Consider the following 18,319-nt stretch of genomic DNA (forward strand, 5'->3'; position numbering starts at 1 on the left):
CTCTGTTAAAAGATAACCTTCCTCAGTTCCTCTCTTGGTCCATAGTTTGTTTCGTGGTATTTGCTGTGAATCAGTAAATTTTGACTTGTGCAAGTCATGTTAATTTTAACATGTGTTAGTAACTTTGAATAGTTTTTTTATATAGTCTTTACAATGTAATCAGAATTTTGATTTCACCTGAAAAATTACATGCTATAGTGAAAGCATAATTAAAAAAATAAAGTTATGGTTTCTATTTGCTAGATTTGTGTTCTTTCAAACAAAGAGAGTTCTTTCCATACTCAGTGAACGGGTTTTTAAATGGTCAGCTGCTGACCTTTAAATGGACCAGTGGACAGAAAGATCTGTCAAGGGGTTGAAAAAAAATCATGGAGCCTCAGAACTATACATTCCCTATAATGCAGGAAGAGGCCTTTTGGCTCATCAAAGTTGTACCAACTCCCCAAAAGAGCAGTGTACCCCCCCTCCCCCCCGCCCCCCCACCGCCCCCCCACCGCCCCCCCGCATCCTTGTAACCCTGCATATTTTCCAAGGTGAATCCACCTAAACTGCACATCTTGGGACACTGAGGGGCATGGTTAGTCTAAGGGGCATGTTCAATCCATCTAACCTGCACATCTTTGGACTATGGAAGAAACCGGAGCCACCAACACCCACGCTGACACGGGGAGAACGTGCAAACTCCACATAGACAGTTATCCAGGGCTAGAATCGAACCTGGATCCCTGCTGCTGTGAGGCAGCAATCTAACTATTGTGCCATGCTCATTAAAGAGTTTACATTCGGGTATGAGGGATATACAGAAATGCCTTCAGGATACACGATGGAACTTTTGAGAAGAGTTTGCGGTGCTGCATGGATGGAAATCATGGAATTTTAACTTGGAGAACAGATTGACTGGACAGCCAGCCTGCCTGCCAGCTGCTCTGGCTCCAATTGCAAAATACTCTGCCAAGCGATAAGCCACCCAGGTTGTCGTCTTCAGCATAGCCACTGTACCATTAAATTTCTTTTAGTCTTTCTGGTCTTCCTCTTTACCAACTTAGAAATATCACAAAATATTTCAAACCATAATAAACGTGAGTCTATAAATATAATTTAAAAAGCAATTTCCGGGATTGCTGTGTTCGTTTACTTACATTTTAGTAGTGAACGACAGATAGTTCATGAGGCTACTTGTTGCGCGGTGGATGAGAATTTCTACCTATTTTGGTAACTAAGATCACTGGTTTGTGGTAATTGGTCAAGTTACAATTTTATAACATGGGAGTCCAAAATATTTCATCTTAGAACAAAACTGAGTTGAATTAAGTGTGCTCCAGTCAAAAAGCAAGTCAAAACTCATGAGACATAATTTTAAGGAACTAAGACTTACGCAAATAGGGTGAATGTACTTAACTTTGGTGGTGGACCAGTAGAAAGCTTGGGAAAACAGTGTTTGTGAGGTTTTTCTAGACCAGTGGGAGAACCCCGAAGGAAATACACACACAGGTATTGTGACAATTTCATTGTATGATTTTTTTTTATAACAAACTTTCTGAATAGAACATATAGGCCGTGATTCTCCCATCAGCAGGCCAGTTCGCGGGGTTCGTGCATACATTCGCAAATAAAACTATGATAATACTTTCAAAGGAAGAAGTTTATTTTGTCCCATCTAACAATTATTTTAGATGTCATTACTTCTAAGTTTGGTTACATTTTTGCACTGCATAATTATGAAATAAACTGTTATAACAAAGTGTGCTTTACAAACTAAATATAGGAGTTACTCAACATTTAATATGAGTTAAAATCTGTGACCACAAAAACTGTTGGGTTATTTGTCATCAACTAAAACTTTTTTCCACTCTAAATAACAGTAATTATAGAAAAAGAGATTTATTCCATGTTCTAAGTCTGATAGCAGCATTTCTAGTTTTAAAAAAATCTCTACCACACATTAAATTGTATTGATAGTGTAAAGCATTGATGGAGGTGTTAGCCAGGTTTCGCACAGCAGTAACATATAATTGTGTAGCAATCTGTCCTTGCTCAGGTTGACTTGACAGCTTTATTCTGGAAAATAAAAATGATAAATAAACATCCACATTCCTTGATTGGCTTTTTAAAAAAAAAAGAGTAAATAAAAGTAGACTTTCCCAGCTGTTGGCCTCTTTCCTTTGAAAAATTGAATTGAATCCTACAGTGCAGAAAGAGGCCACTCATCCCATCAAGCCTGCACCAACAACGATCCCACCCAGGCCCTATCCCCATAACCCCACGCTTTTAACCTGCTAATCCCCCTGACATTAAAGGGCAATTTAGCATAGCCAATCAACCTAACCCACACATCTTTGGAGTGTGGGAAGAAACCGGAGCTCCCGGAAGAAACCCACGCAGACACGTGGAGAATGTGCAAACTCCACACAGACTGACCCGAAGCTGGAATTGAACCCAGGTCCCTAGCACTGTAAGGCAGCAGTGCTAATCACTGTGCCACCATGCCATTTCAAATCTTCATTCACAAACAAAATTGGACAATTGTGTTCATAAGTAACACTGCCTATCTCTTCCAAAAATTCTCCCCTGCATCCTCCACCCTTACTTCAGATTCTAGATTTGTGAACCTCATGGTCTACATTTTTTTAAATTGAGAGCTTCTGCCTATTTCCCTCTCCAATCCTCCAATCTGTCTTTTCTCTTATCCTTCACTCAATCAAACTCCATCTCCTTTCCCATACTGCTACTTCTCATTTTTCTTATCTTAGACCAGAAGATGTGGGAGCAGAATAAAGGCCATTTGGCCCATTGAAGTGATTCGTAATTCAATTAGATCATGACATATCTTTGAACGTGCCTTAAGGAATTATTTCTAAACTTTTTAAAGCTGTTGTCTAATCCCAACCCTCATCTCCTCAAGCAATACAGTCTAACAACTTCTTCAACACTTGCCAGCACCCAAATAATATTCGGGCCACACAAATGCCAGGCAATGACCATCACCAATAGGAGACACTAATCACCGCCCATTGACATTCAATGGTGTAACCATCGCTGAATCCCCTACTGTCAACATCCTTGGGGTTACTATTGACCAGAAATTCAACTGGACTCACCACATAAACACAAGAGCAGGTCAGAGGCTAGGAATACTGCGGCGAGTAACTCACCTCCTGACTCCCCAAAGCCTATTCATCAATTACAAGGCACAAGTCAGGAGTGTGATGGAATACTCCCCACTTGCCTGGATGGGTGAAGCTCCAACAGCACTCAAGAAGCTTTACACCATCCAGGAAAAGGCAGCCCGCTTGATTGGCACCACAGCTACAAACACTCAATTCCTCCACCACCGACGCTCAGTGTGTACTATCTGCAAGATGCACTGCAGCAATTTACCAAAGATCCTTAGACAGCATCTTCTAAACCCACACCCACTGCCATTTAGAAGGACAAGGGCAACAGACACATGGGAACATCACCACCTGCAAGTTCCCCTCCAAGCCACTCATCATCATGTCTTGGAAATATCTTGCCGTTCCTTCGCAGTTGCTGGGTCAAATTCCTAGAATTCCCTCCCTAACGGTATTGTGGGTCAACCCATAGAACATGGACTGCAGCGGTTCAAGAAGGCAGCTCACCATCACCTTCTCAAGGGCAACTAGGGATGGGCAACAAATGCTGGCCAGCCAGCGACGCCCATGTCCCACGAATGAATAAACAAAAACTGATGTTGACTCAATCAACCTTGCTGGCCTAACTTCAGTTTGCGTATAGCAGTCTGCAACATTGGATAGAAAGCATACCAAGAGTGTCACCATCTACTTCTGGACTGTTACCTCTGCATAGTCCCATCTCAACCTCTTTACTGCTGAACTTCTGTCATATGTCTTCATTTCCTTGATCAATTTGTCTTATATCATCCCACCTCTTCCCTTCACAAATTGCACACGATCCAGAATTCACAACCCGAGTTATGGTTTTGGATTTGAAGGGAATGTTTTTTCCACAGCTTAGAGCTGATAGATTTATTCATATCTTTGAGTCGTTTTTATTTATTCAAGCAGAATAATTCTTGTAATTTGCACTGCCGAGAATGCCAAATGCCCCAGATACAGGAGCATAAGCATGCAGATTGAGCAAATGGACCGCTCTAAAATTTGGAACACTTCAGTCAACCCATTGTCTATATAGGTCTTGAGTCCAACAGTATCATTCTCAACCTCATGATGAGAAGATAACTGAAAACATGACTGAAGGTGATTAAGCTGAGGACACTTCCCTGAGGAACAGCTGCAATGATGGCCTGGGCAATTCTCATGTTTGAGAGCTCTCCTCAATAGTATACATCAGTTGCTGGTGCAATCAGTGGTAGTTCTGTTTGACGTGTATCCCTAATGTTTCATTATTCTCCCAATCCTAATAATGGAAAACACTTAATTGCACTGTTAAAAATAATTCATCAAAATATTTTAAATATAGAAAACTCACTTCCACGAATGTGCAAACAAGTAGCAGGAGTAGGCCATTCGGCCCCTCGAACCTGCTCCACCATTTAATAAGATCATGGCTCATCTGACAGTAACCTCAAACTTACATCCCGCCTTCCCCCTGATAAGCTATGACCCACTTGCTTATTAAGAATCTATCTCACTCTACTTTTAAAATATTCAAAAACTCTACTTCCACTGCCTTTTAGGAAGACAGTTTCAAAGACTCTCAATCCTCTGAGAGAAAAAAATTGCCTCATCTCCATTTTAAACAGCCAACCCCTTATTTTTAAACAGTGACTCTTAGTTCTAGGTTTTCCCGATGGGGAAAACATTCTTTCCATATTCAGCCTGTCAAGTTTCCTCATGATCTTATACCTTGCAGTCAAGTCACCTTTCACCCTTCTGAAGTCCAGTAGATACAAGCCTAGCTATAGATTTAAAAACATATATAATTTTATACATAGTTCCTGAAATCTTATTTTTGTTCTTGGCAATAGTATTAACGAGTTTTCTTAAAATACAAAATATTTAATCATTGTTTCCTTGTTCTTACCTTGTAGTCCTAAAGCATTTATCATTTCTGTATAGGAGAATCTGTCATCATTATTTTCATCAAACTGTTTAATCTCTTCTTCGGTTGGCGCCCATTGTCCAAGATTGTTCACCAGGTCCCTATATGTCAGGTAACCACGCCCAGTCCAGTCTGCATCATAGAAGAAGGACTGGAGTGCTGTTAGAAAGCAAGGGTGGAGCACATTGATCAAAAATCTGTCTTTCTTATCATGAAGCAATCAAATAATCTCATAGTGATATTAAAAGCAAAAATATTAAAATAAACATAGAGGTCATAGAGTCATAGAGGTTTACATCATGGAAACAAGTCCTTTGGCCCAACTTGTTCATGCCATCCAGTTTTTACCATTAAGCTAGTCCCGATTGCCCGCATTTGGCCCATATCCCTCTATACCAATCTTACCCATGTAACTGTTTAAATGCTTTTTAAAAGGCAAAATTGTACCCACCTCTACTACTACTTCTGGCAGCTTGTTCCAGACACTCGCCACCCTCTGTGTGAAAAAGTTGCTCCTCTGGACCCTTTTGTATCTCTCCCCTCTCACCTTAAATCTATGCCCTCTAGTTTTAGACTCTCCTACCTTTGGGAAAAGATGTTGACTATCTACCTTATCTATGCTTCTCATTATTTTATAAACCTCTATAAGATCACCTCTAAACCACGGATGCTCCAGGGAAAAAAGTTCCAGTCTGTCCAGCCTCTCCTTATAACTTGAAACATCAAGTCCCGGTAGCATCCTAGTAAATCTTTTCTGCACTCTTTTTAGTTTAATAATATCCTTCTATAATAGGGCGACCAGAACTGTACACAGTATTCCAAGTGTGGCCTTACCAATACCTTGTACAACTTCAGCAAGACTTCCCAACTCCTGTATTCAATGTTCTGACCAATGAAACCGAGCATGCCAAATGCCTTCTTCACCACTCTGTCCACTTGTGACTCCACTTTCAAAGAGCGATCTCTTTGTTCTATAACTCTTCCCAATGCCCTACCATTAACTGAGTAAGTTCTACCATGCCTCCTAAATTCTCATCCAAATCATTAATATAAATGACAAATAACAGTGGACTCAGACCGATCCCTGAGGCACATCGCTGGTCACAGGCCTCCAATTTGAAATACAACCCTCTCCAACCACCTTCTTCTTCTGTCATTAAGCCAATTTTGTATCCAATTGGCTACCTCACCCTGGATCCTGTGAGATTTAACCTAATGCAACAACCTATCAAGCGGTACCTCCCATAACACCCTGGGTTACACTTCATCAGATCCCGGGGATTTAACGACCTTGACGCGCTTTAAGACTTCCAGCACCTCCTTCTCTATAACATGTACACTCCCCAAGACATAATCTGAAATATATATTTGTATTTAAACAGTTAATGTTTCATAGAATCTCTACAGTGCGGAAGAGGCCATTCAGCCCATCAAGTCTGCCCCGACACTCTGACAGAGTATTTTACCCAGGCCCTTTCCCTCCATCCTATCCCCGTAATCCCACACCATGGCTAATCCCATCTAACCTACACACCTAGGGACACTAAGGGGTAATTTAGCATGTCCAATCCACCTAACCTGCACATCTTTGCAAATATTTTCACTGCAAAACACTTGAGCTTAAGAAAAACATTGCACCGGGGCTAATTCCCTGTAATTATGGATGAAGTGCTCACAATTTTCTGATGTGTGCTCCTGGAAACTAGAACTCTTCAATGGGAATATAAACTTTAGAATATGTTGTTAAATTCAAAAGATCAATTCTTAGAGTCATTTTGAATTATTTGAAACTATTGATCGTTTTATTGATATGCCAGTGGATCTCCCGTGGCCTTGCTCGCATAAAATGGAGTATTTTTTAGAACCAAGTGTACTATGTGACATATCGCACAATGTCGATGAGGCTCAATCATAACCAAACACAGGAACTTCTGTTTTTTTTACTGTATGGTATTCAGGGAATTATTGTAGTTGCCTGAGGAACAAATTTTCAGTTGCGTACTTGAATACAAGTTCTTACTCTGGTTTGAGACATAACACAATGGAAGTGCTGTGATTCCTAAAGGAGGGGTTATTTTAATCAGAATAAAATACAAATATATTTCTCACCTTTCAGATTTGTTACTGAAGAAATTGAAATGAAATTTTTGACCACAGGTTTATTCATGGTGCCCTCCCTATAAGGCGTCTGGACATCTGAAAATAAAATAATAGATTTCTAGTCTTTGCTGAAATGCAAATTTAAATTGCAATGGTCTGAACAATTAAACGTAAAATGAAAAATTATTTACCATACTGGCATCATGTGTTTTAACCCTTTCTAATATAAAAGTAAGCATTGTAAATTAGGTATGGCATTTGGCATTTAAATGTCATTAAAAACACCATTGGACTTTTATATATTATCCTGATTATTACCTGAAATAAATTTTAGATAATCCGATTATGAAGTGCTATAAGGCATTTTACTGGTGTATTGTCAAATTCTGCAACTCTTTATTATAAGGCAGTTTCTACCACATGCATCCATGAGTGGTTACCTAGTTTTCCATCATCCTCATGGCTCATTAGTGCTGTGACTTTGGTACTCCCCATCTGCTGTGGTGAGTATGGAGTACTATCAACTTGGAACTGTGCCACGGTTGCAGAAGGCTGGCTTGTGTGGTTCAATGCATCTTCTCTTTGATAAACCTCGTCCTTCAACTGGGAGATCTGTCGGTAATTGCTATCCAAATCCTACAAGAGATAACAAGGTGCTAAAAGCTTTGGAAACAAAGGCGATGCATTAATGGACCCAAGCTGCAACAGCAATCACGAGTTTGTATTAATTCACAGCACAAGAGGAATTTAAACAGTTTTCAGTCTAAAATGTCTGATAGTGGTGTAGCATCAGTACTCTGGAGAAATCCTAAGTATGTGCCTGGAGAGTCTTTACCAGATACACTGCTTCCTACTTTAGTTTCTGCAATAAACATAAGTGAGATATATCTATGCATGGGCTCTCCAAATCACCCACTAGAAATTCAACAGAGAGGCAGAAAGAACACTTCAGAAATTTGCCCTTCCCAATATACTTAAACATGGGTGAATGCTTGAATGCTTTAAGCCTATTATAAGGGGAAAACATGTTAGCACAAAGTAGAAGTCTCACTAGGGGTTGTGTTGTGGAACATTATTAGCTCCAGGAGAAAACATTCATGGATAAGTTTATGGAAGGCAATCAATTTCCAGAAACTTAGTGGTGTTTAACTTAGCTTGGATGAATTCATTCATTGCTATCTTACCACAGTGAAAACACTTCCAAATGCACTTGAAAGTGGCTGTAAAACACTATGGGATTCTACATAGCAACACTGATACATGATTGGCTGAGTGACAGGAAACAGAGAGTGGTGGTTAATGGGTGTTTTTGGGCTGGAAGAAGGTTTGTAGTGGTGTTTCTCTGGGTCAATGTTGGGACTGTTGCTCTTCCTGATAATATATTAATGATGTGGAGATGCCGGCGTTGGACTGGGGTAAACACAGTAAGAAGTTTAACAACACCAGGTTAAAGTCCAACAGGTTTATTTGGTAGCAAAAGCCACACAAGCTTTCGGAGCTCTTAGCCCCTTCCTCAGGTGAGCGGGAATTCTGTTCACAAACTGTTTGTGAACAGAATTCCCGCTCACCTGAGGAAGGGGCTAAGAGCTCCGAAAGCTTGTGTGGCTTTTGCTACCAAATAAACCTGTTGGACTTTAACCTGGTGTTGTTAAACTTCTTACTGAATATATTAATGACCTAGACCTTAATGTACAGGGTACAATTTCAAAGTTTGTGGATGATACAAAACATGGAGGGATTGTGAAGCTAGTGTCCCCTTCAAGAGGACATAAACAAGTTGGTGGAATGGCCGAACAGGTGGCAGGTGATGTTCAATGTGGAGAAATGAGAAGCGATTCATTTTGGTGGGAAAAACATAGAAAGACGTCAATGGAATGTGAGAGTTTAGGGAGATGAGTGAGATTTAAATATCTGCCTAAACTCTAACATTGTTTGTATTTAACTGCAAGTGCTGTTTAAATTCTAAGGGTGAGATCTTACCAGCCGTTCACCCCACGCTCCCACTGCAGTGAGGTCGGCGAATTTGGCGCCTAGCCAAATCTCAGTTTACTGCAGCGGGATGGGAAAATTCTGCCGGTGTGAATGGCCATAACATTCTGGCCTAAGACTCAACCAGAGGCCTAAGCAGGGAGATAATAGTTATCAACTGGCAGTAGCTGAAATAGTTAATTAAATAAATTGGCTTGAACTGGTCTTTGCTGTACATGGATTCAGACAGTCCCTTTGTTCTGAACGTATTGGCTCATAACTTCCTGGCTCCCCAACTTCGCAGTTGGGGGTATTTCAATGATGTGCTTGGGAATCCCTCTTGGAAGCGATGGCCTCGTGGTATTATTACTAGACAAGTAATCCTGAAATTCAGCTAACGTTCTGGGGACCCAGGTTTGAATCTCGCCATGGCAGACAATGGAATTTGAATTCAATAAAAGAAAATCTGGAATTAAGAATCTACTGATGACCATGAAACCATTGTCGATTGTCAGAAAAACCCATCTGGTTTACTAATGTCTTTTGGGGATGCAAATCTACCGTCTTTACCTGGTCTGGCCTACATGTGACTCCAGAGCTACAGCAATGTGGTTGACTCTCAATTGCCCCCTCCAAGCGCAACTAGGGATGGGCAATAAATGCTGGCTAGCCAGCAACACCATGTCCCACAAATGCATAAAAAAGGTAAGGGTTTACCCAGCAATTGTCTAGAAGCGCTAACTTCCTCTGGACAATTGCGCTGCATTGTAACCATCTGACAAAGCGATTTAAATTGCTAACTTTGAATGGTTCTTCCAGTTTTACCCTCATAGTTACTCTGAGAACAGCCCCCGGCCCGACACCCTGTACTCACAGCCCAGCCCGACATCAGACACCCAGCGCCCCCAGTCCGACACCCATACCCACTGCAGCCCTACATTTACATTTAGCTAGTGTGTAAAAAGGAGGCGTGTCCTCCTTCATTGCACTCCATGTACATGTCACTGCCGGAGCCTCAGAGCTGATTCACTGTCCCTGTCTCACCCGACCTGAGTGAGGAAGGGACTTTGGAATTCCAGCAAAGGTAAGTCCATAAATTCAGACATTGTCAATGCAACCAACACTGGAGTACGGCCTCAATGAAGTGTGAGAGTTTGGTGAGGTAAGGATTGGAGGGAGATAATGCTTTGCTTTTTCTAACTTTTTCACACTGTGGTTCTTGTTCTAGTCTTCAGCAGTCACGGGCATTCAGCCTTGGATCTTCAGGTAAGCGTTCTCCAAGGCGGCCTTCACGACACACGACAGCGCAGAGTCGCTGAGCAGAAACTGATAGCCAAGTTCCGCACACATGAGGACGGCCTAAACCGGGATGTTGGATTTATGTCACATTATCAGTAACCCCCACAGCTTGCCTCCTGGACTTGCAGAATTTCACTAGCTGTTCTGTCTGGAGACAATACACATCTCTTTAACCTGTGTTGAATGCTCCCTCCACCCACATTGTCTGTACCTTTAAGACCTGGCTGGCTGTAGAGATTTGCATTCTAATCAGTATTCTGTAATTTGATTTCTGTGTCTGTTTGCACTGTTTGAGAACAGATATCCACTCCATCTGACGAAGGAGCTGTGCTCCGAAAGCTTATGGTATTTGCTCCCAAATAAACCTGTTGGACTTTAACCTGGTGTTGTGCGACTTCTTACTGTTCTTGTTCTACTACAGGGGAAGGAGTGAGCTATTTGGTGGAGATCTGGTCAGGGTCTATTCTATTCCTCAGGCTTAGAAGAGTACAGGAATTTATGATAAGGTTAATAAATCTATAAAATAAATAATTGAATTAAGTAATTAATTAAAACACATGGGTCTGGCAGGACAGGTGATGTGTCATGACTGTAGCATGTGGGAGCTCCTGGATACCAATACATGTCTGAAGCTTGAGGAGCTTCGGCTCAGAGTCATTGAGCTGGAGGCTGATCTGCAGACACTGCGACATATGAGGGAGAATTACCTGGACACTTTATATATCTCTTAGGATAGGGTTCTTCTGATTTTAAAGGTGCCCAGGGGCTGGAGGGTATGGCTGCAGCTGAAGCAGGTAAGGGAACCCAGAGGGTAGGAGTGCAGAAGTGCCACCTCTGCAATTGTCCAACAGGTTTGAGGTTCTTCAGCTTGTTTGGATGAGAGTGGGGGCTGCAGGGTGATAAGCTAACTGACCGTGGTGCTGTGGTACAGGAAGCTATTCAAGTGGACGGAGCACAAAATAATGTAGCGGTAGTAGGGAACTGTATAGTGAGGGGAGTGATACTGTTCTCTGTAGCAAAGAGCGAGAGTCCAAATGGCTACATTGCCTGCGCGGTTTCAGGGTTTGGGATATTTGCTCAGGGCTGGAGAGCAACTTGCAGTGGAAGGGGGAGGATTCAGTTGTTATGGTCCATGTAGGCTCAGTGATGTAGACAGGACTAGAAAGGAGTTCTACATTGTCAGTATGAGGCGCAGGACACCAAATTAAGAAGCAGAGCTTCAAAGGTAATAATTTCCGGATTGACATAAAACAAATAAGATGAGAGAAATGAATGCATGGCTCAAAGACTGGTGTGAGAGAAGTGGGTTCTGATTCGTGGGGCAGTGGCACCAGTACTGGGGAAAGTAGGGGCTGTACCATTGGGACAGTCTACAACTGTGCTGGGGCTGATGTTCCAGTGAGCCGCTTAATGAGAAATGTAGAGAGGGTTTTAAATTGAATAGTGTGAGCAAGCAATCAAATCTGGGCAGATGTGGTAAACCAAAAAGTAGAGACAAGGGAAGAACAAAAGGTACTAATATAGGAAATGATAAAATGACATTGACAGGAAGGGACAGAGAGTACAAATCTAAGAGTAATCAGCAGCTTAGACTAGACACTACAAAAATGACAACAGGACAAAACCAAAGGCTCTGTATCTAAATGCACATAGCATTCGAAACAAAACAGGTGAACTGATAGTGCAGATAGAAATTAATAAGTACAGTCTGATAGCTATTACAGAGGTATGGCTACAGGATGACTTGGATTGGGACCTGAATATTGAAGGGTACATGACATTTAGGCAGGACAGGAAGGTGAAGGGATTAATTAACAGAGAGGGATGAGTTACGTTCAGGAAACCAGGATGTCGAAGCATTTTGGGTTGAGATTAAAAATGATAAAGTCAAAAAGTCACTTGTGGGGAGTGGTGCACAGGTCCTCGAATTGTAACTGCATGGTAGGATAGAGTATAATGGGAGCTTGTTCGAAGAATGCAGCAATAATCATTGGGGATTTTAATCTACTTATAGACTGGAAAAAACAGATGGGCAAAGGTAGCATAGATGAGGAGTTCATAAAATGTTTCTTGGATAGTTTCTTCGAACAGCATCTCATGGACCCAACCAAACAGCAGGCTACACTAGACCCGGTATTGCACAATGAGATAGGATTAATTGTTAACCTCATAGTGAAGGCACCCCTGGGAGTAGTGATCATATGATTGAATTTTACATTCAGTTTGAGGGAGAGAGGGGTGTTTCCAAGACTAGCCTTTCAATTTTAAATAAGGGCAATTATGAGGGCATGAAAGTGAAGCTAGCTAAAGTGAACTGGCAAATGAGATTCAGGGATAGGTTAATGGAAGGTCAGTGGCAGACATTTAAAAGGATATTTCAGAATACGCAGAACAGACACATTCCAATGATAAAGAAAAGTTCCAAGGAGAGGGCTCACCATCTGGGGTTAACTAAAAAAGTTAAGGCTTGTATTAAACTTAAAGAAAAGGCATACAATTGTACAAAGATGGTTGGTGGGTCAGAAGATTGGAAAGCATATAAAGAACAACAAAGAATGACAAAAAGATTAATAAGGAGGGAAAAATTGGAATACAAGAGAAAGGAAGCTGTGATATAAAGATGGATAGTAAGATTTTCTATAGATATTTAAATGTGAAAAGAGTTAACAAAGTGAGCATTTGTCCTGTAGAAAGTGTGTCTGGGGAATTGATAATGGAAAGTAGGGAGATGGCGGATGAATTGAACAAATACTTTGCATCAGTATTTCCATAGAGGACACAAGCAGTTTCCCAGAGATAGCTGTAAAACATGAAATGGAAGGGAGAGAGGAACTCAGGAAAATTACAACACCAGGGAAGTGGTATTCAGAAAATTGTTAGGGCTGTGGGCTACAAATCCTCACATCTTGATAGACTTCACCCTAAGATCTTGAAACAATTGCTTTTAATTTTCCAAGATGCCCTAGATTTGGGGAGTGTTCCATTAAATTGGAAAGTAGCAAATGTCGCTCCTTTATTCAAAAAGAGAGAGACAAAATGCAAGACACTACAGGCCAGTTAGTCCAACATCTGTCATAGGGAAAATGTTAGAAGCCATGAATAAAGATGTTATAGCAGGGCACTTCGAAAGATTCAAAACAATCAGGCAAAGTGACATGGTATTGTGAAAGGGAAATCACGTTTAACCAAGTTAGTGGAGTTATTTGAAAAAGTCACATGTGCTGTGGAGAAAGCGGAACCAGTGGATGGACTGTACTTAGATTTCCAGGAGGCATTTGATAAGGTGCCACATCAAAGATTATTGTAGAAAATAAAAACTCATGGAATAGGGCGGGGGGTGGGGAAGGTGTGGACCATGTTAACATGGATAGAAAATTGGCTAGCTGACAGTAAACACAGTTGCCATAAATGGGTCTTTTTTTGGTTGGCAAGATGTAATGAGTCATGTGTCACAGGGATCAATGCTGGGGCCTCAACATTTTACAATTTATATAACTGACTTGGATGAAGGGACTGAAGGGATGCTTATTAAATTTGCTGATGACATAAACATAGGTGGGAATGTAAGTTTTGAAGAGGTCACAAGGAGTCTGCAAACGGAAAGAGATAGGTTAAGTGAATGGGCAAAGATTTGGCAAATGGAGTATAATGTGGGCAAATATGAAATTCTCCATTATGGGCAGGGATAATGAAAAAGCTTATTATCTAAATGGTGAAAGATTGGAGGGGTATGAGATTCAGAGGGATCTGGGTATCCTAGTGCATGAATCACAAAAGGCTAGTATGCAGATACAGCAAGTAATTAGGAAAGCTAATAGAATGTTGTCATTTATTATGAGGGGAATAGATTACAGAGGTAGAGAGGTTATGCTTCAGTTGTGTAGCACATTGGCGAGATAACATCTGGAGCACTATCTAATGGTCTCCTTAATTAAGGAAAAATGTAAATGCGTTGGAAGCAGGTAAGAAAAGGTTTACTAGACTGATATTCGGAAGGGGCGGGTTGTCTTATGAGAAAAGGTTGAAGAGTTTGGATGGTATCCACTAGATTTTAGAAGAATAAGAGACAACTTGATCGAAAACTTGAAGATCCTGAAGGATCTTGATAGGGTGGATGTGAAGAGAATGTTTCCTTTTGTGGAAGAATCTAGAACTAGGGTTCACTCTTTAAAAACAAGGGGTTGCTCATTTAAGGCAGAGATGACGATTTGTTTTATCTCAGAGAGTCGTGAGTCTCTCAAACTTTCTTCTTCAAAAGGCAGTGGAAGCAGAGTCTCTGAATATTTTTAAGGTAGACCTTGATGGATTCTTGATCAACAAGGGGATGAAAGGTTATCAGAGTAAGCAGGAATGTAAGAGTTTATAATCAAATCAGCCAAGGACTTATAAAATATTAGAGCAGGCTCAAGGGGCCGAGTGGCCTACTCCTGCTCCTAATTTGTATGTTCGTTTGAGACAATATAAAATAAAGGTTACAAATACTGAAGGGGATACAGGCGTAGAGGGACCTGGATATACTGTGCATAAGTCATTGAAGGTGGCAGGACAGGTTGAGAGTGTTGTTAGTAAAGTGTACAGTGCCCTAGGCTTTATTAATAGGGACATAGAGTACAAAAGCAAGGCGATTATGTTAAACATTAGTTTGGACTAAGCTGGAGCACTGAATCCAATTCTGGCTGCCGCACATTAAGAAGAATTAAAGGCATTGGGAGGAGTGCAGTAAAGATTCACAAGAATGGTTCCTAGGATGAAGATAGATTGGAGAAGTTAGGACTATTTTCCTTGGAGGAAAAGAGGACTCAGTGGAAATTTGGTAGGGGTATTCAAAATCTTTGTGGACTGGATAGAATAGATAGGGAAAATTTGTTTTCACTCGTGAAAGGATCAAGAATGAGAGGGCACAGATTTAAAGGAACTGGCAAAGGAAGCAAAAGTGATTTGAGAAAAGAATTTCTCATGCAATGAGTGGTTGAAGTGTGGAATGCACTGCACTGTGGTGGAGGCAGGTTTAATCAAAGAGGAATTAGACTATTATCTGAAGAGAAAGAATATGTAGGTTTACCCGGAGAATACGGGAAGAATAGCACTAAGGGAATTGCTCATTGGCGATGGTCTGAATGGCCTCGTTCTGCACTGTAACAATTTTGTGATTCTATGATTCTGGGATGTGAATAGTGTTCTATCATTGCAAGTCTTTCTTTCTTTGATTTCTGCATCTAAAACATCATAACATGCATACAATTGGATAATCACCGAGCCTCTTGACATTATGCTTACATTACAAATGATGCTCTTTCCACAGCTATTTAAAGTTAAGGAACTTTTGTGGTTCTGTCCAACTGAACAAGATGGTTTAGAGAAAAATGGGAAGATTTTAAACTTTATTTGCGAAGAGGTTAAAAACAATGGATAAAGGAGGAGGCTAGAAAAACCAGAAGTAATCATGAGTTACTAAAGTAAAAAAGGGTCAAGATATGAGGCATACGTGCCCGGGTTGTGATTGAATATTATAACCACATGTGCATACCTAATGAAGTAATTTGGTTATGTGTATGTAAACAGACACAATTGGATAGAGATAAGAGAATAAGAATGTGTAACTTAGTGATTAGTAATTGCAAATAAACTATTATCTGTATAATGTATAAGATTGATATATCATAGTTAATCAGAGAGCTTATGCGCCATCTTGTATGGATATAACACCCTGCTTATGGTTGAATAAACAAAGAAGCCTGAGTCTCATCTGGTCTCCGCAGGATCGGAGGGCACTGGATCACCCCACCTTCTCACTTTCAACTTGTTTTTTTGTTATTTTAAGGATTGAAAACATACCTGAAAACCCCAAACCAATTGAAGTCTCTTATCAAATATCAGAACACATTCTCTTTTTCACACCACTCAGCTGTGGAAATTCAACAACTTCAGAGCAAGATTCCTTTTCAGAACCAAAGACTTTTCTGGCTTGACCGGATGGTTGATTCAAACTTCATCTTCTCCCAGCCTAGAGTTGTTTCCAGGAGATCTTCTCCACACATAGTCAATCCCAAATCAGCTCGACAATTTCCTTTTCCCCCTTTCACCTTTGATTCCATTGTTCTCAGTGCTACTTTGAATTTAACTTTTCCAAGATATAAAAATCTTTCGAGTCTTTCCAAAAGCCCCCACTTTTGGAATCAAATAAAATTTAAGAACATTCCCTTGTTTGCTTATGAGAGCTGTAAAAGCCTTTTATTTCCCTTTGAAATTTAACAGCTGAAAAAATGATCCCTATCTATCTCCTAATGCAAATTCATAAACTTTACTTCTTTACTTATAAAACCACTTGACCGTACTTTCATTACAAAGAACAAAGAACAGTACAGCACAGGAACAGGCCCTTCAGCCCTCCAAGCCTGCGCTGATCACATTGTCCTATCTAGACCAATCGCCTGTATCCCTCTATTCCCTGTCTGTTCATATGTCTATCCAGATAAGCTTTAAATGTTGCTAATGTGTCTGCCTCAACCTGTTGTTTATTTGTGACTGTCCCTAAAGTACTTTCATATAGCTCAGTGTGTTTTGTGTGACAATGGATGCTTTTTGATATTTCAGGTCTGCCTCACTTGGCAGTGCATTCCAGACCCCCACCACTCTCTGTGTAAAAAATGTCCCCTGCACATCTCCACTGAACCTTTCCTTCCTTATCTTGAACTTGTGCCCCCTTGTAATTGTCATTTCTGCCCTGGGAAAAAGCTTCCAACTGTTCACCCTATCGATACCCCTAATAATTATATAAACTTCTTTCAGGTCGCCCCTCAGCCTTCGGCTTTCCAGGGAGAACAATCCCAGTTTATTCAATCTCTCCTCATAGCTAATACCCTCCATACCAGGCAATATCCTGGTAAACCTTTTCTGTACTCTCTCCAAAGCCTCCACGTCTTTCTGATAGCGTGGTGACCAGAATTGGGCACAGTATTCCAAATGTGGCCTAACCAATGTTTAATAGAACTGTATATTACAAACATGTGCATTCCTTTTTGTTTAACTCTTCCAGGCGGCACGGTAGCACAGTGGTTAGCACTGCTCAGTGGTTAGCTGCTTCACCCAGGAACCTGGGTTCGATTCCCGGTTTGGGTCACTGTCTGTGTGCAGTTTGCACATTCTCCTCATGTCTGCGTGGGTTTCCTCCGGGTGCTCCGGTTTCCTCCCACAGTCCAAAGATGTGCAGGTTAGGTTGATTGGCCATACTAAAATTGCCCTTAGTGTCCTGAGATGCGTAAACTAGAGGGATTAGTGGGTAAATGTGTAGGGATATGTGGGTAGGGCCTGGGTGGGATTGTGGTCGGTGCAGACTCGATGGGCCGAATGGCCTCTTTCTGTACTGTCGGGATTCTATGATTCAGGCAAATGGTCTCCATCAACCTTTCTCCAGCTTAATTAAATAATTAAATCGTACATACACACACACATATACACAGACACACACATCCATTGTCACACAAACATTACACTGAGCTATCTGAAAGGATCTTAGGGACAGCCCCAAATAAACAACAGCCTGAGAACAATACAAACCTGCTCCAGTTGACTTTGGTGAGATTTCAAGTTTTCTGAGATGTTATGCATTCTTTCGAACGATTCTTCAAACTGGTCCAGTTCAGTAGCCTGAAAAAATAAGAGTGACATACCTTACTGCTTCTGAAAGAAACACAGCTACAGTCTTCTGAACCGTGATAGTATCTACCTCACTTGCACCTTTCACAATGTTATTTTATGTCCGTATGCAATTTTATTCTGTTCAGTTGACATTTTGGAAGTTTCCTGCAGGCTTCCCTGTATCAAGGAGTGATTAACAAGTTCTATGGAAATTGTACTCAGTGATGAGTAGAGGCAGAGTGCAGAGCCAGCCAAAGGTAAGCTAAAAGAA

At 41.0% G+C, this 18,319-nt stretch overlaps 1 protein-coding gene across 2 annotated transcripts in view; it reads right to left on the minus strand.

Moving 5' to 3' along the window:
* Positions 1 to 1,496: 1,496 nt before the first annotated feature.
* LOC144494019 (uncharacterized) overlaps positions 1,497 to 18,319 on the minus strand; it is a 66,697-nt gene continuing 49,874 nt past the window's right edge. For both annotated transcript variants that reach the window (XM_078213698.1, XM_078213627.1), the window contains exons 7-11: positions 17,968 to 18,057; positions 7,584 to 7,779; positions 7,153 to 7,239; positions 5,026 to 5,202; positions 1,497 to 2,058 (exon numbers count right to left, since the gene is read on the minus strand). In XM_078213698.1, coding sequence (XP_078069824.1) covers positions 2,054 to 2,058; positions 5,026 to 5,202; positions 7,153 to 7,239; positions 7,584 to 7,779; positions 17,968 to 18,057 — 555 coding nt within the window. In that variant the 3' untranslated portion in view covers positions 1,497 to 2,053. The remainder of the gene's footprint in view (positions 2,059 to 5,025; positions 5,203 to 7,152; positions 7,240 to 7,583; positions 7,780 to 17,967; positions 18,058 to 18,319) is intronic.

The sequence above is a fragment of the Mustelus asterias genome, chromosome 1 (assembly GCF_964213995.1).
Source record: "Mustelus asterias chromosome 1, sMusAst1.hap1.1, whole genome shotgun sequence".
In the NCBI taxonomy this organism is placed as follows: domain Eukaryota; kingdom Metazoa; phylum Chordata; class Chondrichthyes; order Carcharhiniformes; family Triakidae; genus Mustelus; species Mustelus asterias.